Source organism: Thalassophryne amazonica, chromosome 15, assembly GCF_902500255.1.
Source record: "Thalassophryne amazonica chromosome 15, fThaAma1.1, whole genome shotgun sequence".
NCBI classification, from domain to species: Eukaryota; Metazoa; Chordata; class Actinopteri; order Batrachoidiformes; family Batrachoididae; genus Thalassophryne; species Thalassophryne amazonica.
The window spans coordinates 8,963,404-8,990,130 of NC_047117.1; the positions used below are offsets into that span (position 1 = coordinate 8,963,404).

Sequence of the window (26,727 nt, forward strand, 5' to 3'; positions counted from 1 at the left end):
ACTATGGTGTTGGACCTATATATCGCATACCAGGTATCATGGATCAGTTTGGATATGTCAAAATACTTGAAGAGGTCATGTTGCCTTATGCTGAAGAGGACATGCCCTTGAAATGGGTGTTTCAACAAGACAATGACCCCAAGCACACTAGCAAACCAGCAAAATCTTGGTTCCAAACCAACAAAATTAATGCCTCGCAGATGTGAAGAAATCATGAAAAACTGTGGTTATACAACTAAATACTAGTTTAGTGATTCACAGGATTGCTAAAAAGCAGTTTGAACATAATAGTTTTGAGTTTGTAGCGTCAACAGCAGATGCTACTATTATTGTGAACACCCCCTTTTCTACTTTGTTTTTACTAATAGCCCAATTTCATAGCTTTAAGAGTGTGCATATCATGAATGCTTGGTCTTGTTGGATTTGTGAGAATCTACTGAATCTACTGGTACCTTGTTTCCCATGTAACAATAAGAAATATACTCAAACCTAGATTAATCTTTTTAGTCACATAGCACTACTATTATTCTGAACACTACTGTATAAATGTGACTTTTGTTTGTTTGTTTTTTTTATCTGTCTATAGATAGTTGTAGATGTGTGCAAATGCATATAGACCAACACTATGTGGATGGAAAAGCAGTAAATCTGGTGACAGAAAGGCCGATGCGGCAAAAAGCATGTGTGTACTTGTATTTGCGTGCACGTGGGCATGCATGCCAAAAGTCTTTCGCCCTTCAATCGCCAATTAACAAGGGGCCGTTTAATTGCAGCGGTTTGGGCGGGCATGCAATTACCACTGGAGCTGAACCAAGCCAAACACACACACAGACACACACACAATCCCGCTTAATGAGCGCCACCATCAGCTTGTCTTTCTTCCTCTCTTTCATTTGCATTTTGCTGGCTTTCTCCTCCTGCCTCCTCCTTCTCCTCCTCGTCCTCTCCCTCCTGCTCCGCCGAGGCATGCAGATTAAACTGCTCCTGTCTCCTCCTCAGTCTGTCACTTTCTGCTCTCTGATATGTTTCATTTCAAAGCTGTTGGCAAATCTTGCCGCGCTCTCCGGGGCCTTTTGTCTCAGAGGCAATAAGGAGACGTCTCTGAGTCTATAACCTTTATTTTCTCCCTCTTTTCACTCCCTTTCACACGTTTCCATTCTTTTTCTCCATCCGTCCTTCTGCCGGTCTTCCACATCTCTATCGTTCTTTCATCTGTCTTTATCAGATTTCATTTACGCGACAGGATTGTAAGTCGCAAACACATTTCATCCACAGCCTATGAAATAAAATATCTTCTGCCGCTGTATTAAACTCTTCACTCCCTGCTGTCACACTAATGAATGTTTACACTGAAATCATTCTGCAAAATTAACCCATTTAACTTATGACTATATTCATTCCTCTCTTTTTCCTCCCTCTGCTTTCTTTCCTGCCATCCTTCCTTTCTTTCTTATTTCCTGCCTCATTTCCTTCCTTCTGTCCTTTCCTCCTTTCCTTCTATCACAGGCTCTTTCAAAGGCATGTGTAAGCAGATAGATCACTTCCCAGAGGACGCAGACTACGAGGCAGACGCTTCTGAGTACTTCTTACGTGAGTCTGTTATCCACACTCAGATCCATAATTATTGGGACACTGGAATGAGGTTCGACATGTTTGTCGCTTGGCTTCCTGCCGCAGCAAAAACCGTGTAACCTTGATTAGTTCTTTGCTCTAGTTGATCTAACCTTGATCTAGTTCTGTTTTGCACCAGGAGAATGTGCATCAGTGAATCTTACTGGAGTCTTGGGGCCAGTCCCATTTATCATTTGTTCCCCAACAAGCTGCAAAACAGACTGAAAAACTCCTTTGTCCCTCAGGCCATCAGACTGTGCAACTTCTCACTTGGGGGGAGGAGGAGTCATTTTAGGGGAGGTGATGGTCTCATGGTTAAGGTGTTGGGTTTGAGTCTAGAAGATCATGGGTTCAAATCCCCACCTGACGGGAAAATCACTAAGGGCCCTTGGGCAAGGCCTTTAATCCCCTATTGCTCCCGTTGTGTAGCGAGCGCCTTGTATGGCAGCACCCTGACATCAGGGTGAATGTGAGGCATAATTGTAAAGCGCTTTGAGCATCTGATGCAGATGGAAAAGCACTATATAAATGCAGTCCATTTACCATTTAGGAGTAACAGGAAGACAGAGAATGGGAATGAGAATGAGAGGAACACTAGTAGCCAGTAAACCAATATTGATCACTCTGGTATTTATATTTGCAAACTGTTTTTCTTTTTTCACTTTTGATACTCTGTGTGCTTCTTACTCTGTGTGCTGCTATACAGTGCTGCTGGAACCTCAGTTTACCTGAGGGAGTCTTCCCAAGGGATCAATAAAGTTCTATCTAATCTAATCTAATCTACCCATTGACATAGAATGAGTAGGGGTTGGCAAAAAAGTGAGGCACCAGTACTGTTCCATCGCACATCTCTGCAGCTGCTACGTCATTAGATGTGATGAGTGTTTACGTACTTCAAGGATGCAGTCTGTAGCCATGGTTACGAGAGTAGGATGAGCTATAGGCATCATTTTTGCATTTGTCTGCATGCAGTCTTAATAATTTTAAGTAACGCACACCTTTTTGCTCTCTCTGCCCACAGATTCGTAAAACACTGCCCTCTGACTCAATAATCTACAAAATCAGGCAAAAAAGTTTAGACAACTGAGCATGGTTTAGACTTCTGTGAGCACGGACTGCAAAAACCGTGCACTCACTTTTGGGTATTCCATGCATACTTTTCAAAAATACCCACAGTTTTGCTTCTCTGTCTGCACAGTTTCAGTGTGGGCACAGATTCTGAATCAGAGGGCACAGTTTATGCACCATTCATTTTTTTTAAATTTATTGTTCTTCATCTGAGACAAGTGCTGTGTTCGCTAAGGATGGACTTTAGTTTATCCTGAAATCCAAGCATTATAATGTCTGTTTATTTTTGAAACATGCTGCAAAATTACAGCTCATTTTAATTATGATTACAAAAAATTTATTGTCCACAGGGTGGAAATACATCTTTGATTTCACCACTTTCAAGACAGTAGGGCATACAGGACATAATAAAACACTGCAGAGTAAAAATATAACAAAAACAAGTAAAATAATGTATAAAAACTATAACAAAAAAATTACAACTGCATTTAAAATACAGTGACTATCCAGTCATCATGCATTCCAAAACATATCAATAAAAGTACACCACGCAAAAACCTGCAGTACCAGGAAAAAAGAGACCATATTTACCTGGGGGGTGAATTCCATAATAAACAATTTATTTTCCTTTCAACACCGTCTAGAGGAGGATGCGTGTATGCGTAATATGTATATTCAAGACAGCAGCCAACAGACGTCATCATGCACCTCTACTCTGATTGGCTGTTGCTATGTGCATCCCAGTACCCCTCACATAAGTCAGGGGAAGCCCCCATGTGATCTATGACGTCTCTATGGTTGCTACCAAAAGTAGTTCATAGTCGTCTGTTCATTTGAAATTTTTCCCTTCAGGGGTATTAATTTTTTTATACTCTTGACAACACAATTTGGGATCATATTCGCAATGTCATATTTTGAATCCCTCATTTAAAGGCTAATGAATAAAACTGCAGTGGTGCCAAAGAAAATGTTGTTTTTTTTATGTCTTAAATCTTAAAAAGCTCAGTGGCCGTACCCCTTTAATTTATGGGCACAGTCCACTGCCAAATCATGGGGTATCAGATATGAAAATATGTAAAAATTTGGGACTAATCAACAATAACATTCTTGCCACCAAACATTAGCACTGACATACTAGAGAATTTTAAAATTTCTCTGTGAAGAACAGAGCTGTAAAAACACCATATGGGCACAATGTCATTTGAAGTTCTTATTAATGTGGACGATACTTCCATTTAGGGGTCGCTGGTTGATTTTTCCGCCTTTGCAGCCACACGTCTTCCTTTCAAGTGTGGTCCTGAACATTCTGCATTTGAAAGGCTATCCAACTCTTCCCCTTAGCCTTTCCCCTCCATCCAAAAGAGAATCAGGATACATCTCTTCCTGTAGAAATGGTTTTCAGCCTTGATGGTCTCATGGCTGTTCAGGCTGTGATGAATCACTTTGTACCTCATAATAATGGCATGGTGTTGTTGTCGGGAAGTCTTGTGAGTTGGCAGAATGTGGTGTATTTAATGACATGGTCAAAATTGTGATCAGTCTTAAAAACAACAGAAGTAACTGTAGACAGCCAGCGGGTTTTGCGCAAATTGAAGTAGAGAATTGAAAATACACTTTAATGGAAATGTGCGTATTTTGGGAAAAAACTCAAATATTTTATAAAATGTTTACTTTTTGGTGTGAGGTGGTGCATGAGATGGTTTTCAGGTGATCTGAACAGTCCTGCACTTTTTTGGCTATTATATTTCACATGCAGTGGTAGGCACAGTTAACCAAAAAGTTAGCTTTGATAACCATTAATCCGATAACTGAAAACTTATCTTTTATGATGCTAAACCGATAAACTGCTAAAAAAATGTATGTTTATTACAGATAACCGATAACTTTTATTATTGATTAAGATGCGGCCACATCAGATTACACTGTTGACTTCTGATAAACCAGTTTCACTTTCACTTTTCGCTGCTGGGTAAATTCAAGAATCACAAACACATAAGAACGCACGAAAAATGAATGAATAAAAAAAACCCAAACACTGTCATCAACTTTCAAAAGCAGTAAAACACAGTATTAGAAGTCACAGTTTATCTCGGTATTAGATACACTGTCATTTACAAACTAAAAAAAACTGCTTTGAACCCTGCAACTTAAACAACCGAAATAGGTCCATTAATGCATTGATTGATTAAAAGACACGTAGTAAATATAAATTCTTACCTGTTAGTTTCAGTTGGATTCATTTGGAGAAATAATCCACATAAAGCATCCTTTTGTTTAAAATCCAAAACAGTGTCTTAAACGGTGAAGAAAAGTCCCTCTGTACACACAGCTGCACCATGAGAGCTCCTCTCCCCACCAAGTCTCGACGATTAAATTATACCGTCAGCCACAAAGAAATAAAATAAAATAAAGTTGAAATTAGCCCATCTTGTTTTTGTGTCGAGCCGACGACAACACTCACTGTAATGTTCAAAGTGAACCTGAACTACACTACCCATAATGCTCCCTGCATCAACCAGCCAATTACGTTTTGCACTTAATGATGATGTCATCAGCAAGCGACAGCCAGCCAGTCTGCCACAAACACACAACAGACCGACTACAATGTTTGATTTTAGGGTTTACAAACATTTTTGACCGTTAAAATTTGCTCACTTTACCAGCAAAAAAAAAAAAATGTTATCGGACTGAGAGTTATCGGAACGAAATTTATCGGAAGATAATTGGTCTGATGATGGTTTTAAAACTTATCTGAAAAGCTAATCTGCTAACAAAAACATTTGATGATGACATACAGAAAGGGTCACATGGTATGTGTGGACAAAGGAAGGACAAACATCTTAAAGTGCACATCTCTGATAAATGAAATGCCAAATGAGCTGACTGTTCCAAATAAATAAAGAATTCTGAAAATAAAGATGTCTTGTGTTTCATGTTTGGTGCCATATGCCCTGAAAAATTAAGTAAGAAACATGGGGAAATTAGCTTGATTTCATCTGCCGCTGGTAAATGCTCAGAAATGTCAGCCTGTGAGAAATGTCAAGTTCAGTGACATCATGTGAGGCACCGCCCCCTCAGAGCTATTCTTTGAAACGAATGGGAAAACTGGAATTTTTTTGCAGCTCGAAATCTGTGTTGTTAGTGGATTTTGACAGTGAAAACGTCAAAATGGTGAACAGGTGTGTTTTGGGAGGGTATATCCTAAGCAGTCGTGTGTTTATTAGTTGTGCACTTTTCTCCATGGATAAGATTTTTGAGGGAGAAATGGAAATGTTTTGAAAATGCCTCCTGTAAAGTGGAGAATTGCAGCCCGGCACACCATGAGAAATGCGCTTCAAAAACTACTTGGACCCGGAGTTGCAGAGGAACAAGAATGTTATCCATCTGTTTAAAGGTGGGAACATGAAGACTTTGACGTAAAGTGACTGCTGCCGTGGACAGACGTGCCGTGGACATTGGACCCCCCCAAGCCATTTAACAGTTTTACCTGCTTACCAGATCAATGAGTGTGAATGGACAAATGACAGACGGAAACAACACAAACGTGACGATCGGTGATCAGATGTTTACTGTCCATCATGTATTCTTATAATTTGGATTTATTTGAAAGGAGGAATTGACTTTGGAACTGGATCAGCAGCTATTCCACTTGACTGCTGTGTGCAAACACAGGAGGAGAGGCATCTCTCAGGGTGTGTGTATTTATCACACTTTGTGCTTTTTAAACATATTTGATTTGGGGTTTTTTAATATACAAAAAGCAACCCGGATTGATGCACTATCACAAATCTGAGCATGAATCTAAGTGGCCACAGACCCAGTGGAGTGACCTTCAGATAGCTAAATGTTGGTCTCCAAAATGACTTCATGATTTTGGATTAAAATGCTATTAAGATGCCGTGCATTTTTCTGACACACTCTGGCTAGGTTTACTTTTATCAGCATTGTCAAAGCCCACACAAGTTAAAGACTTGGAAGCAATGATTTATAATCTGATATAGAATTTTTACCTTACCTGGACCGAAGGTCCGGTGGGTTTATGCCATGGTTCATCTGTCAGCAATGTCGCGTGTAAAAATCTTCTTCTCCAAAGCTGCTGGACCAAAGAAGATGAATCTTAGTGTGCATTTTCTTACCCACAAGCTCAGGAAAATTTGTTCAAGGTGTTCAAACATAGCAGCCATCTTGAAAATCACAGACGTTCCATCCTATGAGGATGCCAAAGTTTATTTGAGAAATTCCAATCCTATGTCAAACATGGAGCTTATATTGAAAATGATGCCTTGAGTCATTGGTCAGTAGTTTTTAAAGATGTTGAGCTACAATTTGGTACAAGGGTAGTAGGTAGCTCCAAAACATAGCCGACAGGGTTTTTAAGAGTTTTTAATTTTGACCTTGATACGACCTTTGAAGTTTGGCCATGCCCACTTGTCCAGCTGAAAGTGTGATGTCTTGTATCATCTTGGTGAGCTACAGTGCCCTTGGCACTATTTCATTTTTATTGAAAAGATAGCATTGACTGGAGTGAGATATGCACTTTATCCCTCTGGAGTCGAATGACGCGCCCTCGCATAAAAAGTCACATGACCTAATTAAGCAGACACAACACTCAATCTGCTGCACTGTGAGGCTCCCTTTAAATGCATGTTGAACATGGAGACTTCAACCTTTATAGCACTTTTTAAATTTTGCTAATAGTCCTACATAGTATAACTTGACCTTTGAGTATTTTTTACGCCATGCATTTTCATGAATATTATTGTCATTTTTCACTGCGCGTTTATGTACACACACGCAGCCAAAAGGATCATTTCCATCTCTACTGCAGCAGCAACAGCAGTGGGAAGAAATATTACTCCTTCTTCCTCATTGATTGGCTTCCTCGTGAATTTTCCACCAATCAGAAGTCACTAACCCCACGTGTTCACTAACCCCACATGTGTTTGATCATAGCCCACCCACCCCACGTGGGTCTGACTGTGTGGTTGTTTTCTCTTTATTACTGGTGGAAAGCATGTGTGGTTAGTGTTTTGTTGTTGTTTGGGTTTTCTTTTTTTTTTTTTGTAAAAATGAGGCGATTTATGAATGTGGAGCAAGCGCTTGAGTTATTTTTTGAACTGGAGGAAGACAGATCGCGCAGCGTGTCGTCAGAGTCTAAAACAGACGGTGAGGATTCTGGTGCTGAAAGAGATGATCCCCTCTTTTGTTCTGGAGGAGCAACTAAAGCAGGTGGATCCACCAATGTGCGCACGGAGATCTGAACAGAGTGTCAGAGCGCGCGCTTCTGTTCCAAGATCCAGATCTCCGCTCGGACACGTAGCAAAGACACGCCCCAGCGCTGACTGCTGGGACATGGAGGAGGATGCAGACACCGCTCCAGCAGTAAAAGCAGATGTCAGCCTCGGAGAACACCAGGAGTCCAGGTTGATACGCTTTCCACCCAAAGTCCAAAATACCTTTTTATTTTGTTTTTTGCAACTAACACAATTTGCACCAACACCAATAAAATTGTTACAAAAAAACAAGGCATTAGGGGAAAAATACAACTGGACAGACATTGAAATGGAACATCTGTACAAATTTTTTGGACTTCTGACATACATGTTGTTGGTGTCACTGCCAAGGCTCCAGGACTACTGGAAACAAAATAATATTTTGTCTGTGCCCTTTCCAGCAAAAGTAATGTCCAGAGACAGATTTAGATCGATATTCTGAAACATCCACCAAAATGATCCAGATGAGGATGTAGAAAATGATACAAAGAAGGGAACAGCAGGTCATGGCAAACCTTTTCGAGTCAGGCCTCTTTATGATGACATCCTCAGTGCCTGCCAGGATTATTACCACCCAAGGAGGGAAATGGCAGTGGATGAAAGGATGGTGGCAACGAAGGCAAAAACTGGAATGACTCAATATTTGAAGGACAAGCCAACAAAATGGGGCATGAAACGTTTTGTGTTGGCTGTTTCAAGTAATGGCTAGACAGTCAAGTTCACCATTTACACTGGCAAGACTGTGACCATAAGTGAGCACAGGCTGTCATACGATGTGGTCATGAACCTGATCCAGTCGTCCACGCTTGGTACTGGGTGCCACATTTACAAGGTCTGTCCAAAAAGTATCGGACCTTTTTATTTTTTGCAAAAACCATATGGATTTGAATCACGTGTGATTGCATCAGCCAAGCTTGAACCTTCGTGCGCATGCGTGAGTTTTTTCACGCCTCTCAGTTGCATCATTCGCCTGTGAGCAGGCTGTGAGCAGTGGTCCACCCCTCTCGTCGGATTTTTATTGCGAATAAATGTCTGAACAATTTGGAGCTTTGCTGCATCAATTTTTTCCAGAAACTGGAATAGTCACACAACTGAAAAGCAACCGGAAGCCATCTGAGCCATCTGAAAGCCGTCCTGTGAGACCAACACGGAGGTGCTTTTGTCCCGCACCATGAGCGGCACGGTGGCGCAATCCTCCACTTCTCTTTCCATGAAAAAAAATACTGTAACAGTAGAATGTGCCGAAAAAGTGCTGATGTCCATGCCTTCTGCCTTTTTTGTGAAAGTTAGATGACGTCCCGGATCAACAAAGCCTTCACGTTGGAAATGATGTGGTTGTTTGAGTGGGGTTTAAGCCTGTCGATGGGCGCTCTCAGACACTGTGGGCGGTCTTTAAACTGGCTGGAGCACTCCTTAATCTGTGTAATCCCCATAAAATCGTCGCTGAAAGCCATCTAAATTTTCCGAATGGTGTCCACCTGGAGGTCTCTCACAGTTTCTGGAAAAATTTGATGCAGCAAAGCTCCAAATCGTTCAGACATTTATTCGCAATAAAAATCCGACGAGAGGGGTGGACCACTGCTCACTCAAAGCCTGCTCACAGGCGAATGACGCAACCGACAGGTGTGAAAAAACTCACGCATGCGCACGAAAGTTCAAGCTTGGCTGATGCAATCACACGTGATAAAAATCCATATGGTTTTTGCAAAAAAATTAAAAGGTACGATACTCTTTGGACAGACCTCGTACATGGACAATTTTTACACGAGTCCCATACTGTTCATGGACCTGGCTAACATGAAGTTTGGGGCATGTGGCACATACAGGGAGAACAGATGAGGATGCCCCAGAGGGAGGGCAAATGCTCTCACAAAAAATCTGAAAGAGGATCTATAAGATGGATAAGAGAGGGGCCTCTGGTGTTTGTAAAGTGGATGGATACACGGGAGGTGTCTGTGTGCTCCACCATCCATCATGCGTTTTCGGGTGAGACAGTGCGGAAAAGGGAGAAGGATGAGAAGGATGGACACTGGACGGTGAAAGACATTCACTGTCCTACCCCAGTGTTGGCTTATAATAAAAACATGAGTGGAGTCGACCTATCTGACCAGCTCATGCAGTACTACTCCACCCATCGGAAAACTGCACGCTGGTACAGCACAGTGTTGCTGCACTTCCTTGACATCGCAACCACAAATGCATTCATCTTGCATCAAGAGATCAGCAGTGTCAAGCAAGTGCAGCCCAGACACACAAGGACTTTATGGTGGAGCTGGTGTGTCAGCTGTGTGGCACAGACAAAACAGGTGTCCCACAGAACAGGAGCCAGAACCACATTCCTGTACCAATTGTGACAGGCACAGATCCTCAGAAAAAGGCCACAAAAGGCAGATTGAGGTGCCAACGGTGCCTTCAGGTGGACAACAAGAGGAGTGACACACCGTGGAAGTGTCAGGCCTGTGATGTGTCCCTCTGTGTTGTGTTGGACAGAAATTGTTTTTTGAGTGACACAAATAATTTGTGTTGCATTTTATTTTGACATTTGATTGTTTTGTAAAGTTTAGAATTAGCATTTCCTGCACTATATGTTTTTGAAATGTACAATTTATATTTACATTGTAAATCTTATTGTGATATCTGACTGTTTTGTAAATAATTGTACAAAAAAAAGCACTTGAAGCACTTCCTGCATTTATGTAAATAGTTGTATTTACCTTTGTTTTTTGCTACATTTGTCCATATATTTTTGAAATTTACAATTTATATTTACATTTTAAGTTATGAAAATGGTTCATTAAACACGTTTGTGGTTTTCACAGTCAGAAAAAAAACCAAACTTTTTTCTACTTGGGTTTTATGTTTTTGTGTGATTTTCGGTGCACTGTGTTAATACAGTAGGTCAGAATGAATAAGAAACTGTAAACTCACACAGGTGAGGTTGTGCTGAAAAAAATGACAGCAAACAAGGCCAGGTAAACACTTTTCAAAGGTTAATTATAAAGGTAAAACCAAAAGTAGTCAAAAACAGCCAGTTATAGACTGGGATCCAGAAGGTTAAACCTTATGAATGATAACAATATTATGTTCAGAAAAAACAATGAAATGACAGCATTTAGTTGGACTTACCTTTCCATCACCATGACTACTGGAATGACAGTTATCGTGAGAGGACAAAACCCAGCTGTCATATTTCATTGCTCAATGCTGTTATTTCACGATCATGTTTTTCACTATCATGGTTTTGATGACCCAAAATGCTCTGAACAGTTAGAAATTAGTGTGGTGAAATGCAACATAACCCATCATCCTGTAAGTAGAGGTGGGCGATACCAGGAATTTTGGTATTGATCCGATACCAAGTAAATACAGGCCCAGTATCGCTGATACTGACACCAATACTTTTTCATATTTAAGCTTCATAGATCCAAAGGATCCAAAAGACCTAGGATAGAATTTCGCCAAACATTATACGTGACAACAAAATACTTTATTATCACAATCAACATTTTGTTTAAAAAATATCACTCAACACAACTTAAAACAAACTCTCCTGAGGTAGAGGGCTGACAAACCACAATACAAGGGTGTGCTGCTCCGTGTTGTGTGACACAGCGCAGCGCTGCTCTTACAGACAGAGAGTAGACTTTGATGAATCTGTGTGTGCAGCAGTCCGTGCGTGCAGGAGAGAAAAAAAGCTTCAGTATCGATCTTTTTACACAAGGATCGTTCAATATCAATACTAGCGTTGGTATCGATATTAGGATCGATCCGCCCACCTCTACCTGTGAGTCAGCTTTGCCAGTGAGTGAGTGAGTAGGATAAGAATTAGCATGAAGCTAAGAGGGGACATCTATGAAGCTGGACAGGATTTGGTGGAAGGAAGGAAGGAAGGAAGGAAGGAAGGAAGGAAGGAAGGAAGGAAGGAAGGAAGGAAGGAAGGAAGGAAGGAAGGAAGGAAGGAAGGAAGGAAGGAAGGAAGGAAGGAAGAACAGGGTGAGGAGGTGAAGGACAAGGAGTAGGGTATCGGTGCAGTGCTGTCGGTCTCCCAGCGGCTTGACAATTAGGACACTTTCTTCTATAAATACTCGTTGTGTCTCTGTATGTGGGTCACACCTCTCTCTCTTTCTCTCTCTTGCATCCCTCCATCTTTGCCTGCTCCTGTTTGTCTTCCATCCGTCCGTCTGTCCATCTCCATCGAAGCCTGACTGACAGCTGGTGGGCAGAATCTGTGGTACGGAGACAGGAGAATCAAACTCAACTCCAGTTTTTAGAAAGTTCATGAACGTTATCCATCAGTTTGGTTTGGCCAGAGGCAACTAGAAGTGTTTGGGATTTAAAAAAAAATGGAGCTTCTAACCAAGCATCCATCCATGATAAGCTTTCTTGGATGCACTTATTGGTCAAGTTGTCAACAGAAATACAAGTTAGTTTTTTTTATGTCATTTCATTGGAATTTTGAAGAGATTAGTAAAGCTACACATTTTGAAAAGTGGATGCAATAGCCAATCATGAAATACATGATTCCATTATCCCAGAAGCCACCATGGTGGCCATCTTGTATTTGTAAAAACAATAGCTTAAAATTTGAGTTTTTTTCTCCAATATCTTGTATAAAAAATATCTATCAAATGATCTAGGATCTTGATTCCAGTGGCAATATATGTATTTTCAGGCCCAAGGAATCCAATGGTGATAAATACAAAAATGTACATGTGGGTAAAGTCAGAAATAATTGTGACTTTTCCCACAGACATATTCAGTAATTTGCACCATTGGATTCATTATCCTTGAAAATACTGAACCTTGAAAAAGTAGCCGCTGCAATCAAGACTCAAGGTCATCTGGAAGCTGAGTTATTCAAAAGCCTAATTTTTAGGTCCATCATTTTTGGAAATCCAAGATGGGCACCACAGTGGCCTCCAGGGAAATGGAGTGATCCATTTTCTGATGGGATATTGCATGTACTTTCACAAAGGTATAGCTTTGCAAATCTCCACAAAGTTCCAATGAGTAACTGATTATAGAGAGCATAAAAAATAAAGAAAATGCAAACAAAAATACTACTCAGCCAACATTTTTTGAAATTTGATGAAAAAATTTGGCGTGGCCAAAATTAAGACAAACGGGTACCACATGTTGCTGCAGGCACCACACCACAGAACCATGTGACGTGTTGCGCGGTGCATGATCCATCATGGAAGTGCTTCAGTGTAGAGGATCCCAGCCAAAATTCAAGTCGGGGTGTTGGTGTATCACCTGCCCCCATGAGAGAAATGGGTACGTTTGGGAGGTGGGGATGGACCGGCTGTCACTATCCAGGATCCGGGCCTGTTCCGTAGTGTGGTGGATGAGTCAATGTGCCACCAGAACTGACGTGTTTGATACAGTGGCTAAGAGAGGCCACAACACTTCCAAATTAAGGCAACACTACCAAATGCAGAAGGACACAATGGAAGTACAAACATCACAAAAACAGGTTTCTGACCAGAGGACTTTTGCATTGCACTGTGGGACTCTGTCATCTTTGGGCTTCAGCACATACATGGTCGGTAGACTTGAGTAAGTTTATTTATTTTACTTTATAGATGAATTTACTCATAAGCTCACTACATTTTCATGTTTTATCATTTTATTTGTGATGCACTGAACAGTGATGCCTCCTCTTCCATGAGCAAGTACTTCCACTGTGTCATGGAGATTTGCAGTCTGTCTGGGTTTCGGCGTGCACTGAATGAATACGCAGCAAGTTATTAAACGAAATGTTGCATGTGCTGCAGGTTTGGTATTCTCTGTCTTTGCAAGTGTTTTCTCAGTGTGATGCAACTGATGCTAAACTGAAGGAAGTGTTTTTGCATATGGAAATGTTTCCTAGATTTGCCTGCATTGTCTTAATTTGAAAGTATTGTGACATTTCTTGGCCATAGATTGACATTGTTTGTCCACACCCATCTTAACCAAGCCCCAACCTCAGGACATCTAAAATGAACATTACACAGAAGAGGAAAACACAGTTCCTCAAACACCCACTTGAGGCTGGCTTCAAAAAGAAGCACATTGCCATAGAAGCCCATGTTAAAATGTCCATTCTTGGAGGAAGAATAAACATTTTCATAGCCTGGTATAAAAATGGTTTTGGTCTCATCCCCCTCCATGGCAACTGTACGTTGGGTGATTATTTTAAATTTTTTGTATATAACTCAACAGTTTAAGCATATTTTAAGCTAGAAAGTTATGAATAATTAGGAGCGTAGCCGCTTTGATTGACAGGTAATCTGTGCTGCTGAGCTGAGTTTGGGACTCCTCCAACAGAGGTGACTAGCGGTGGCTGCTAGCTGTTGTGAACAACCATGCCTGTCCTTTCTAAGCATTTTATTACAAATACATGTAATAATATGGCTTGACAATAATTCAGAATGTGGTTGCTTTGATTGACAAGTAGTCTGTAACACTGAGTCTAGAACTTCGGCAGCAGAGGCCGCAAGCCGTGGCCACTATGGATGACTGTGTCTGTCTATTCTAAGCATTTTATTTCAAATATTTGTAATAATGTGGCTTGTTGTGCGTTTAATGGTCCGAGCAGTTCATCTAAGAAGTCTGTGTTCCAGTATTTCCGTCAAGTTAAATTTCCTTGTTATTTAATTTTGTATAATGTCGGACGCCACAAATTCACATCCTTCGCCAGGCAAGGGACGCGCCACGATCGCGCAGTGTGTCACTCTGCTTGAGCCGCTTTCACACTGGATGCCACGCGACGCCACAAATTCATCATTTGCTGCAGGAGCTGCATCTGGATGATGGCCGCTTTCAGCGGTACGTCCGCCTCTCCAGGACACAGTTTGAGGACCTCCTGTCCCGTTCGCGCGCACACATGTGAACAAAAAACAAACAAACTGGCTGCTGCTTCAGTTCCCTGCTCTCCCCTCCAACTCTGCCATAATTGTGTTATAAACCAGTCATCATTTGTTTTATTATACATCTGTGTAGTTAATAAAATTACCTTCACGGATGATTTGTTCACGCGCACACATGTGAACAAAAAAAAAAAAACTGGCTGCTGCTGCAGTTCATCGCTCTCCCCTCAAACTCTGTCACAATTATGTTAAATAAATAAAGGACAAAAGGGATATTAGTCCTGCTCACAGGCTGGCTGCCAGAGACAGGACATGTCCACATCAAGTATAAACGACACACATCTCCACGTCACTACATATCTAGTCCCTGATGGTCGAAAAAATTCAGATTTTTCAACTTGGGGAAGAGGACGACGCAACACGATGCAACGCGATATAGCGCCACAAATGCGCCAGTTGCTCAAAATCGCTTTATTCGCATTGCATTATTCGCGTCCGTTGCGTGGCTTGGACTTTTGTGGCGCCACAACGTGTCCTTCCATAGGGATTACATGGCAACCTCTCGCCGCTGTCGCTTGCGTGGCATCCAGGGTGAACGCGGCATGACAGTGGTGTTAGCACTTTTAGCAGTTATCAGTAGCTTGATGCTAGTGTAGCGGCTGCACTCTGCATTGTGTTGTTATGACTCCACCCATTCGCTCCGCTCGGGACGCGAACTCACAGTCTCCGGCATGGGAGTCGGACTCTCTAACCAGAAGGCTAAAACCCAGGGCTCTGGCCTTGTGACCAAAGAATCCTTTTGAGCTGTTGGGAGTGAGGTTTACTAACTACATCTGAACAGCGATACCTGCTGGCCTCCGTTACACTAGGACCAGTTAATCCATGATTACTGAGGAATAATTTTTAATGCCCACACCCAAGCCACCAGTCATGAAAACCATCACCCAATCCTCAAAAATATGCTTTAATAAAACATAGGGTTGCCAACTGTCCCTTGAAAAACGGAATCGTCCCTTATTTGGAAATAAAAGTGTGCGTTCCGTATTGACCTGAAACGGGATGCAGTTTGTCCCGTATTTCTGTGAGAATCAAAAAGTCTGTAAAATGTCAATGGAATTGACTGGCGCTTTATATGGAAACTTACGGTAAATTTGATCCCAGCCTCTCTCCTGCTTTTCACCAATGAGCTGACAGACACGAGTTGACGATACAGAATCACTCTTATCTCATTGGTCGAGGGACATCTGCTCGCAAGAAGATACCGACGTCATGAGCCGACGACGGTCGCTGGACGACAATAACAAAGCAGCATGGCTGATATCGATACAGACACCGACACTGGCACTGCAGGTATGCCTACGGACAGCAATGTCTGTGACGTCGTTACTCCTCCTAAAAAAAAAAAAAAAGAAATGCAAAAATACAGGGGAGAATGAGAAAAGGAAAATGGCAGGGTGGAAAAGGTGCGCGACAGCAGTATTGTTTACTTTATTTTTTGCACTTTTTATTACACTAAATGTGTAAATGTGCACTGTTACATTGTTTTGGATGATGCAGATTTTCTGTTGTTTTTTTTTTGTTTATACAATTTTAAGTTAAGCAATAGCACTACAGAGATTTATTTTTAAAGAAGACAGAATGCTCATATTGAAATTGTGAGTGAAAATTTATTTTGCACTAAAAATAATTTGCTAAATAATCATTTGTTTTCCACGTGTTCATATCAGAACAAATGCATGTATGCATCTACCTAAATTCAGGGTCAAGTCAACAGTCAAATGGTTAAAAATCGTTTCACACAGACGCTGGGAAGGGTGAAGGCAATGGTCAGTTGGCCGGTCGGCCCTGGTGGTGAGGTGTCCCTTATTTATTTTTCAGAGAGTTGGCAACCCTAATAAAACACCCAAACCAAGGTTAGCCCATTAGCCTTAGCTTGTTTGGTAGCTATGAGATGGGGGTGTGTTCTGGCTTCATTCATCCCACTGAGGTAACGCAGGGAGGGTCTTGCCCAAGCTCCACCTCTTTAGCCATTTATGGGTTTGCCAAGAATTGCTGCCAACATGTCGACACCCAGAGTAGCACTTTTTTTTTAGCTTCACAACAGCTCTTCAGAAAACCTATGGATGATGACATCACGGCGGGTTTAGGGTTTAGATATACTGTCTGAACCAGTGAACCCTGCTGTTCTGATTCTATTATCTATTGCAGGTTACTTGCACATTAACATCTTGTGCTTTTGCAGTCCTCTAATATGACAATGTGTTAATTGAAGCTTATTTTACTGTTGCTGTCACGCTGAATAACAATGTCAGCGAAACGAAGATCTAAAGTGTGGATGCTGAGACACTCTGACAGATGGAAATGTGTGTTTTTTGAAAAAAAAAAATAGCTCAATATATAATATTTTCTTCTGCTTTATCGTCATCATATAGATTCTGACCCGGCAGCTTCCCAGCATCGCTGTCTCAGCTCAGCGAGTGCTTTGCTCAGAATCTGACGGAGTCTGAATCACTTTTGATGCCATCAGTTGTCTATTTTTTGTTTTTCCATTTGCACACCTCAGTTGTGGCCTCTCCTGTTTCCAGCCTGCTGCCAGCCTCCATTTGAATCCCATCTTTTTCACTGTCAGGAGCTTAATAATTCGAAAAGATTGCCGAGGATGTGCAGAGAAACAGGAGCGTTCACTGTTTGTCGACTAGTGGGCACTTGATATCCTCAGTGCAACAGCACAATAACACAAGACAACAACCTCAAACAGCCAAGTTATTACAGGGAAATCCAGACTGAATTATACAGGACAAAAAGCCCCAGTCAAAGGCTACATTTATGTGGAACCTAATAATCTGTTTAATAACCAGAATGACTGAGCATTTGAACACAAACATCTCATAAAAACCCATCGGTGAGAATGAAGTTGATTAATTTGACTTCAGTGGGAATGATAAGGGGGTTGCACTTCTTTAATATTAAATAAGGACGTATCAATGTGTCCCCAGTCGGGTAAAAGTCGACATATATGTGTGAAGATTCAAATCGGCGAAGATGAAAAATTAAAATGAATCGCGATGTTCTTTCACTAACACACACGCACACACACTAGAGGCTGAGGTGAAGTTAGCTTTAGGTTAGATATTAAATGTCAACTAAACAAACTAAATCCAACTTCACCAGAGATGTTCCTGGTCGTGCGGCACGCGGCTTTAATGTATCATTTTCAGGAGAAGACATATTGAATTCCAACTCTATGCAGCTGGATGGTGCCAAGCGGTAAGCTTTGGCGGTCCCAAATGAGACACCCCTCGTAATACGAGGTGAGCTTCCTTAAGGGCCCACACATAGTGCGAAGTTTGGATGCAGGAATCATGTGCAAACCGTGTAATGTCATTCCTGTCGCCAACACCCGTACAGACTATTTGTGTACACAAGCGCCTGAAAGACAAAGTGTGCGCTGTGCGAACCCATCACAGCACATCCATCACGTCACCCACGTGAGCTCTGTTCCACATGACGCTGTGTCTGTGCTGCGGCACGCTGTCCACAAGACACACATGTCGGGCAGAACACGCACGCGGCCGACTGGATGCACCTGACCAGTAGATGTTAACATCAGAGCACACTGCTTTTCATTCTTGTCACTTCATAACTGTACGTCTGTGACCATGGGTCATCACCAGAGGAACAGACGGATCATATTTGTATTGCTCGCTTGATAAATGCAGTGTTTTTATGTGGTGTGGGATTTTAATTTGGTTTTGTAATACTTCCATGTCCTTCCAGATATGAGGCATCTTTTCACAGCTTTCAAAGAACAGCTCCATAGGTCAGTGGTAAAGTCTCTGACTGGGAATCAGAGCTTTTGAAAGGTGTGAGTTCGCATCCCAGGTGGTGTGTTTTTCTTTTTTTTTTTAATTATTCCACATAAGCAGCACGATGTGGTCCCACAGGCACCGGCTGGTTTTTATTTGTTATTTATTCCACATAAGCAGTGTCACATGGTGCACCTTGCACTGTTCCTGCTTGACGGACACCACAGCAGGTTCGTGCACGCCTGCCCACTGGTGTGATGTTTTGTGCGCTAATTTCGAGCACTAATTTCAAACTGTTTCGCTGTTTTCATTCAAACGCCGTTCAAACTTTGCACTATATGTGAAGGGGCCATAAAGGGCCACTCCAAAGAGGATCAGGTTCCCATTGAAGTCCATGTTAAAATGCCCAACATCAGAGCAGAAACAAACATGTTTACAGCCTAGTAGGAAAAAAAATGGTTTTAGTCTCTATAACTAGTTTTCCCATCTATGACAACTATAAGGGAGGGTGAAATTTTGTTCTGACACCTTCATTTAAGACATTTAAAGCCATAAATGTATGCATAATTACAGGTGTGGTTGCTTTGAGTGACAGCTCATGTGTTGTCGCTGAGCTGAGAGTGCTGAGCTGAGAGCGCTGCCTCAGAGCGACGGTCATCCAGAGGTCGCTAGCTGCAGCTGCTAGCTGCTGTGGAGTATTGTGTCTGTACTTTTTTGAGCATTTTTTTCTAAATAACTGTAATAATAAGGCTTCTTGTGTGGTTAATTCACCTAAAGGATCATCTAAGACATCTGTGCTTCAGTATTGGCACTGAGTGAAATTAGCGTATGTTTTTAAAGTTGTATGCTAATGACATTGGCACTTTTAGCAGTTATTGGTGACATTTGATGATGATGACATTCTGCACCTTAAATAAACATGATTACTTATTGTTTTTAATGGCCACACCAAAGCAAACTATTATGACAACCCCTGCCGAAAAATATGATGTAATAAGCACATGGACAAAGGTTAGACTGTTAGCTTAGCTAAGATCAGGTAACATTCAAGCCATCACAGCAAGTCAAAGCTTTTTGAAGATCTTCCCACAAGGGACAATACGCTAAATATGTCCTGTGGTGCTAAAGTACCTTTTTTCACACAGGATGTAAATCCCGTGACTCCAAGAACAGATTTGTTGATCTCTGACCAAAATTCCACAGACCTGTCTAGGTCTGGAAACAATGACAAATTGCTGTATGATGTTGGAACTTCCAGAAATCTAAAAAACATGTGCTTAAGAACATCATCAAATAAATGAAAAGATAATCAGAGAACTCATGCTTTCCCCTGGTTCGCCCTCTGATCATCTGGAACCAAAAGTGCTGAAGTGCCAGTAGGGGGCACTGTTACTGCAAAGTACAAATAACATCCCAACATTTCATTATAGCAATGAAAACCATGGTGGAGTGAGCTACATACATACATACACACAGAAGGCATGTGCATGGTGTTTAAAGGCGCCCAAACATGTTACACAGTGCCACATGGTTGCCAGTGATGCCACCGAATGGTCTCCCCTAAAAGTTGGTCCCCCGTGCCTTCACTGCACATGCGTCATTTCAGAGCGTCAGCAGCAAGTCAATGATTATCTGCTTAAAACTGACTTTTCCCTTTGATGGCTTTGAGTGTTGAGAGTCAGACTCAGAGAGTCAGACTCAGACGTGCTGCTGTCGCGCTCTGATCGCTCCCCTGTCTTTATGTGGAAATTTATGTGGAAATGATTGTTGTACAAAAGCTTCAAACATCTGTCACTGAGATAGATGATGACTGGAGTGCAGTTTTAAGCAGAAATGAGGCGATAATCTGTGAATCGCTGCTGAGGCCTTGAAATGACACGTGCAGTGAAGGCAGGGGGAGACTGATTTCTGGTGGGGGCCGTTCGGCCAGCGACACCGGCACTTGCCCTGGTGCAGCCAGTGTTTTGAACATGACCAAAACTTTTTCCACTCAACTTCATTCATCGCACGGTCACCCCTTACATGCCACTACCTCGCCACAAACACACCATCTGTGTGACAAGGTGTAAAACACCAGTGTGTCCAGAAATTACAAATCCATGATAAAAATGGAAAAAACACAAACAAAGTTGATCAACACTGACCAGGAAGACATAGACAATGAGCTATGTTAAATGCCACTGAATGGCGCGGCAAGTGCATGATGGAGGCGGTGAAAATAACACGCCAGTTGATGCAACTAATAAACCACACACACGTTTTCTGTGTGAGAGTAGCTTCTGTCTCAAACCAAGACCTCCGTACATCTCCTGCAAATGTCAGAGACACCCATCACGTCTGTTAGCGATATCCTGCTCACACACAAATAAACAAACCAAAACATGACCTCCATGGTGGAGGAAATTATAATTGCATGATTAAATGACAGCCTTGAGCTGGGCCTTCCAGGTTCGTAACAAAATCCAACAGTCTGAACTGAGCGCAGTTAATGTAGTAAACCTAATTCTCTTGTAGCCATGGAAACCAAGCATGTGTAATTTCATACGGTTGGAAACGCGAACCACATGTATGAAGGTTTGATCTGTTAGAGTATCGAGAAGCGCAGCTGCTTCTTCATTCTGGACTCACATTGTCTCAGTTCAGTTGTAGACTGATCTTACGCGGAGTCGAGAAGTTGTCATTTGTTTGAGATTCTCGACACACTCGCTTCCATCCGCTGCATCCTCCTCTCTGTCTCTCTTTTCACCTCTATCTGTTTTACCCACCCTCTGTCTGTCTCTCTTTCCCCAAGGGACTTTTGGATCTCTCTCCCTCAGGCGCTCTCCCTCCATCATCTCATCCACAGCACCCCCCCCCCACCCCCCGCCACCCCACCCCACTCTCTGGGTGAATTCGTACATGTGATTACGTAAGGCCGAGCACGCAGCCTTCCTCCTGCAGCATTTGTACTATTAGCTGCAGCGCTGAAGTCACATAGCATAGACAGAGCCACCACCCAAAATGCTTCAGTGTGGCAGGATGCAGGAGGCCACATCATAACGTCAAAATCAAAGACTCGTGTTGTGCGTTATCACATTAATATTAATTCTCATTTTGTTTGCTAAATTGCTGTGCTTTAGCCAGCAGTCAGTTTTTGTGAGCAGTCAGTTGTATTTCACAAGATGTTACAGTATCAAACTCAGAACCTCAAGTATGTGGGTGGAGGTCATGTGATCACCTCTGTCCATTTGTCTGAAGTCAGTCTTCCACTGCAGATTTTTTGGCCGGATGTCCTTCACAATTCCATAAATGACAAAATCACGCTCTGTGTATTACAACAGCAGCCTAAAGTTGTGTGTCATATTCGTATGCAGTAGCATACTGATACAAGAGCTATTGAACGCAGCCCTCCTGGACATGCATGCAACAGTACTGCGTGCAGTCTATGCATCTACGGTTATGTCATAACCACGGCTAGCATCTATTGTTATAAGAAGACTTTTCCACAAAGCCAAAGTGTATTGGTCAACATCTGAAAACTGTCTTCTGCTGAAGAGTGCGGCATGCTTTTCATGGGATTATGGATGTATATTGTCTTTAAGCAGGGGTGGTGGATGAGCTGTTAAGTGTGCTTGTTGCACCCCCCGCCCATTCTCCAATAGCAGCCTAGTCTCACTCTTTTTTTTTCATGATACCATCAAGAAATGCATCACATACTGTATTTGTGACAGTCACGTTTCAGTCACTATTTTTAACACTAATCCTAAAAATAACCATAACCCCAAGCCCTTCCCCCGTGTCACCCCAAATTTCATGATACCATCATGCCCACTCCCAAAGAAAATAACACAATCTTCATTGTATTTGAATTTGAATTTTTCTATTTTACCTTACATTGCAGCCTGGTGTAAAGGTAACTAAGCAGTCAAATCTATATCCAAACAGAAATAATTTATTTCAAGAAGCACTGATGAAATAATAACAAAACCATCTCTAAAAATAAAATAATTTGCATGGTGTGTGTGGGGTACCAGTCAGGTGTGCAACAGTGGAGAGAGACAGAAAAGGTGGCAGTCTGACTTCTTATAAGATGCCACTTCGAGATCACTCTAGCTACAGTCAGTCTTCTTGGCTCCACACCGTGCCTGATCCACCCTCATACTGCTCACATGCCTTGACCTTTGCTAAATAATAGCCTATACACACAATTACATCCAGTTGTTCACTGTTTTGGGTCACGATGTGTCTCCACACCACAATTTTTTGAACAAGTTTAAAACTTTCCTGATAGCTCAAAATGAAATACAATGCCACTTTTTACCACCTACTTACCACTATCACTTAGTACACCCCATTTCAGGCTCTGATTGGGGTTTTTGCACCACAAAAGTAGCAAATCAGGTTTCAAATATCAGCAAAGGAAGAATTAAGGTTTTGATGGAATTTTGTAAGAGTTGGTTGTTGGGTTCAGATTATATATATATATATATAAATTTCTTTTGTTTGTAGTAATATTTATGTTTACATGATCTCAGCCTGTGAGATCAAGCTTTCCAAGAAGAGTCTGCCAAGAAGTCACTGGACCGAGGTTTCTGACAGTCGTGACAGATGTGTAGAAGAATGAAATTCCATGTTTGTTGGGTCCTGTTGCTCCCAGTGTTACAGTATAGTTTTGCAGCCCAGTATCACACTTTTTCATGCTCCTGTCACAAAATGAGCCACATTTTCATGACGTGTTCTTTTTATTTTATTTTACTGTTTCTAATCCTCTCCCTTCCTCTAACCTTAACCATAACCCCCACAGGACCCCCCCCCCCCCCCCACACACACACATACACACACACACACTCATCACCCCACATTTTGTGATACCATGGTGAAATTAACTTGTGCTCTTGTCATGAAAATGTGACGCTTTTCATGACAGCATCACAAACTAATAGATTAATTTACCTTTCGTGATGCCGTCACAAAATGGCGTGAGATTGGTTTGGGTTTTGAGACCCTCTTCAGTGGTGTATTTAGAGACGCTGACCAAAGGTGTGATGAAGTGCAACTGGATGCAGCCGAGATTGTGCAGCAATTTGTTCAGATGCACCCAAGGAGACTCTTTTGCCAGTCAGTCATATTTGACTGACATCACTGTCCTCAGAAGATTTCTATTCTTTAAAATAAAATTGTATATTTAAAATGATGACTATTTCACTTCCCACATTTCTTCAGAATGCAAGTAAAAGGCTACACTTTTTAAACATTTGTCAGGGTGTGGGGAGATGCCTACCAAACCCCCACATGAAGTTAGATTCGCTCCTGCTCTTACACTGGGCTGCATTTTACACTTGACATAGCCAAGTTGGGAAAGGTTAGTTAAACTTGTATCAGTTTGGAACATATGCAAAATTTCTGGGAGCCCTGCCAGACTCCCTGCTGCCACAATACAACTCATGGTCAAATTGCGGTGGTCCGATGCAGGCTCAGCACATCTTCATGTCTCCTTTTCACATTCAGCATGGAAAAAATTAATGCAAGATATCAAGAATTAGTAGAAAGTTCATTCAGAGTTATGCCCTAGGGTGTCCTGAACAAAATATAGGTCATGCTGAAAAAAAAAAAAACTTCTCAATTTGGTGTTCGTATTGGTGTTGTCCAGGAGAGATCCATAGGAGGCAAATATAGAAATGTAGCTGACAGATAAGAGCATTCACTTGCTTCTACTGCTTAAAGCACTTTCCCTTTTGTACATGAATGGGATATATTTGGGAATGCTTGAGTTTTCTTTATAAGTGTCCTTTTATACCCAGAAAAAAATGGGGTATCTTTATTTTTAGTAGCAGTTATACTTCCGGATTAACTGAAATGGTATGAGGTGTCCAAACATTGTTGTGTAGTTGCATGGCTCTACAACTGTATCAGAATAATTTGGGATAGCGCAAGGGCTGGAAGGGATAGCTGGAACTAGTATGAAGTGTAAGAAATGTGTGTGCTTATCATTGCCCGTGTGTGTCGGTGTGAGCTATTTGTGTGTGTCATATCAGGTGTGGAGCTGTTGAATGGGATTAGATGCGGCCAACAGCTCAGCACTGGACATAACTGGCTTGAACAAGACACAGTTGCAAACACACACACACACACACATTTAGTTCAGATCTATCCTTGTGGGGACATTTTCAGTCAACACGTGTATTCCAGAAAAAAGAATTACCTGATACAAAAATTTTCAACCAAGTGCAAGAACAACTACTGCACTATTAACTACATCTACCGCCACCTTTTGTTCTTTATTACATGCACGTCTGTGCAATTTATCCTGTGCAATAATTTTACCATAACTATACATATTTATATACTCACTTATATTCTATTTTCACATAATCAGTATTTATGCACCCACCAGAAAACACTGCAGTAAACTTTAGTTACCTTTCTTTAACATAATTAGTTGTCTTTACTACTGTATGACTCTTGCTGCTGCAACAAGTGTTTTTCCCCACTGTGGTATCAAAAAGTTTATCTTATCTAATCTATGAAAGCCCATTAGCCACCTATGCACAAAACACTGGACTGGAGTTACAGTCACGTTGTTCTCTGCCACGCTGCAACAATTTTTGCATCTACAAATAAAACAGAGAATATTGCATGAAACAAGATCAACAAAAATTAATTGATTCATTTTCTATTCCTGCTTATTCTAATTAAGGGTCACATGGCCTTTCTCACTGGTCAAAGAGCAAGAGGCAGTGTACACCCGGCCAGCTGCCATGCAGTCCATCACAGGACATCAGCGGTGGACAGTAACTTGTCAGACATGAATATGGTTGTGTGACATGCAGTGCCATCTAAAAATTTATAAGTATAACACTCTACTATGGAGGACAATAACTGAAACAAATGGACAATAACAAAATGTCTCTAGTATTCTGCTTTGTAGGAACAGTCCCTGATTACAGCGCATGTGTGAAAGTAGTCATTCTATTCCGCTAACCCTAATCTGACACCTTAAAACTACATACTCATACCCAAAATTGATCCTGTCAACAAAATATTCAGGCGACGTGTCTACCACCTGCAAGCAAATTTTTCTACATCAGTTAACATGACGTTAGTGATATGATACATTTGTTAGCCCCAGAGACCAGAAGTCTCTGCAGAAAAAAATGTTTTCATATCTTGTCTAGTTCCTGAGATGTAGTTATTATTGTTTTTGATGATGACCTCTGATTTGATCTTGACCTTAGACTGATGACCTTGACATGACCTGTGTTCTGAGAGGATGGTTTCCTGACTTTATCCACCTAGTTTGATTGAAGTGGTTCTTTGTAGGGATGTCCTGATCAGTTTTTTTTTTGCCCCTGATCCGATTCCGAGTTATCTGATTTTGAGTATCTGCCGATACGGAGTCCCAATCCGATACTTTAAAAAATTGAATGAACAATGAACAAATGCTAAACATATAATATTTTCATTTTAATCACCTCATTTTATTATTTATCACTTAAACAGTACACTTCTCCTTGAGGTAGCTTGAACAATCAAGTAATAATCTACCAGACTTTAAAAAAATGCACAAATTTCCATGTTATTTTATTTGTCTCAAAATAAATGTCAAAGGTTCCTTATGTTAAACAAGAAATTATCTAATCTGAAATAACAAGTGGTTTTAATTTACAGATGAAAGGTTTCTAAAGAACCATTTACTGATTTATTTAGCTATTTTAATTACAAGTGTTCTAAACTTTTTTAAACAGTAATCAGAAATTTTGAAGTAACAAACAACAACAAAAAACATTTCCAAGGATTTTTCTTTAGAAAACTGCTCTATAAATGAGCAGACCTGTGACACGTTTCTGTTTTGTAGAGATCAGTGGTTTCTGCACCGATCTGTTTTGTACAGATCAGTGGTTTCTGCACCGATCTGTTTTGTACAGATCAGTGGTTTCTGCACCGATCTGTTTTGTACAGATCAGTGGTTTCTGCCACTAGTCTTCTGTGTTTTGGCCCGACGCGTCATTCGTATTGGACAGCGCGAAGCCACGTCACAGCTCAGAGCATTGAAAGTTGGATTGGGTTGAACATATTTTTTCTTTTGTTCAAAAAAAAAAAAGATTGGGTTGAACTTTGACTGCGTCAGCCTGCCGACAA

The 26,727-nt window shown here is 41.3% G+C and overlaps 1 protein-coding gene across 1 annotated transcript in view; it reads left to right on the plus strand.

Annotated features, from left to right (window-relative positions):
- LOC117525697 (voltage-dependent calcium channel gamma-2 subunit-like) overlaps positions 1–26,727 on the plus strand; it is a 161,514-nt gene that overhangs the window by 98,412 nt on the left and 36,375 nt on the right. The window contains exon 2 of the mRNA XM_034187625.1: positions 1,507–1,590. Within this exon, the coding sequence (XP_034043516.1) occupies positions 1,507–1,590 (84 nt within the window). The remainder of the gene's footprint in view (positions 1–1,506; positions 1,591–26,727) is intronic.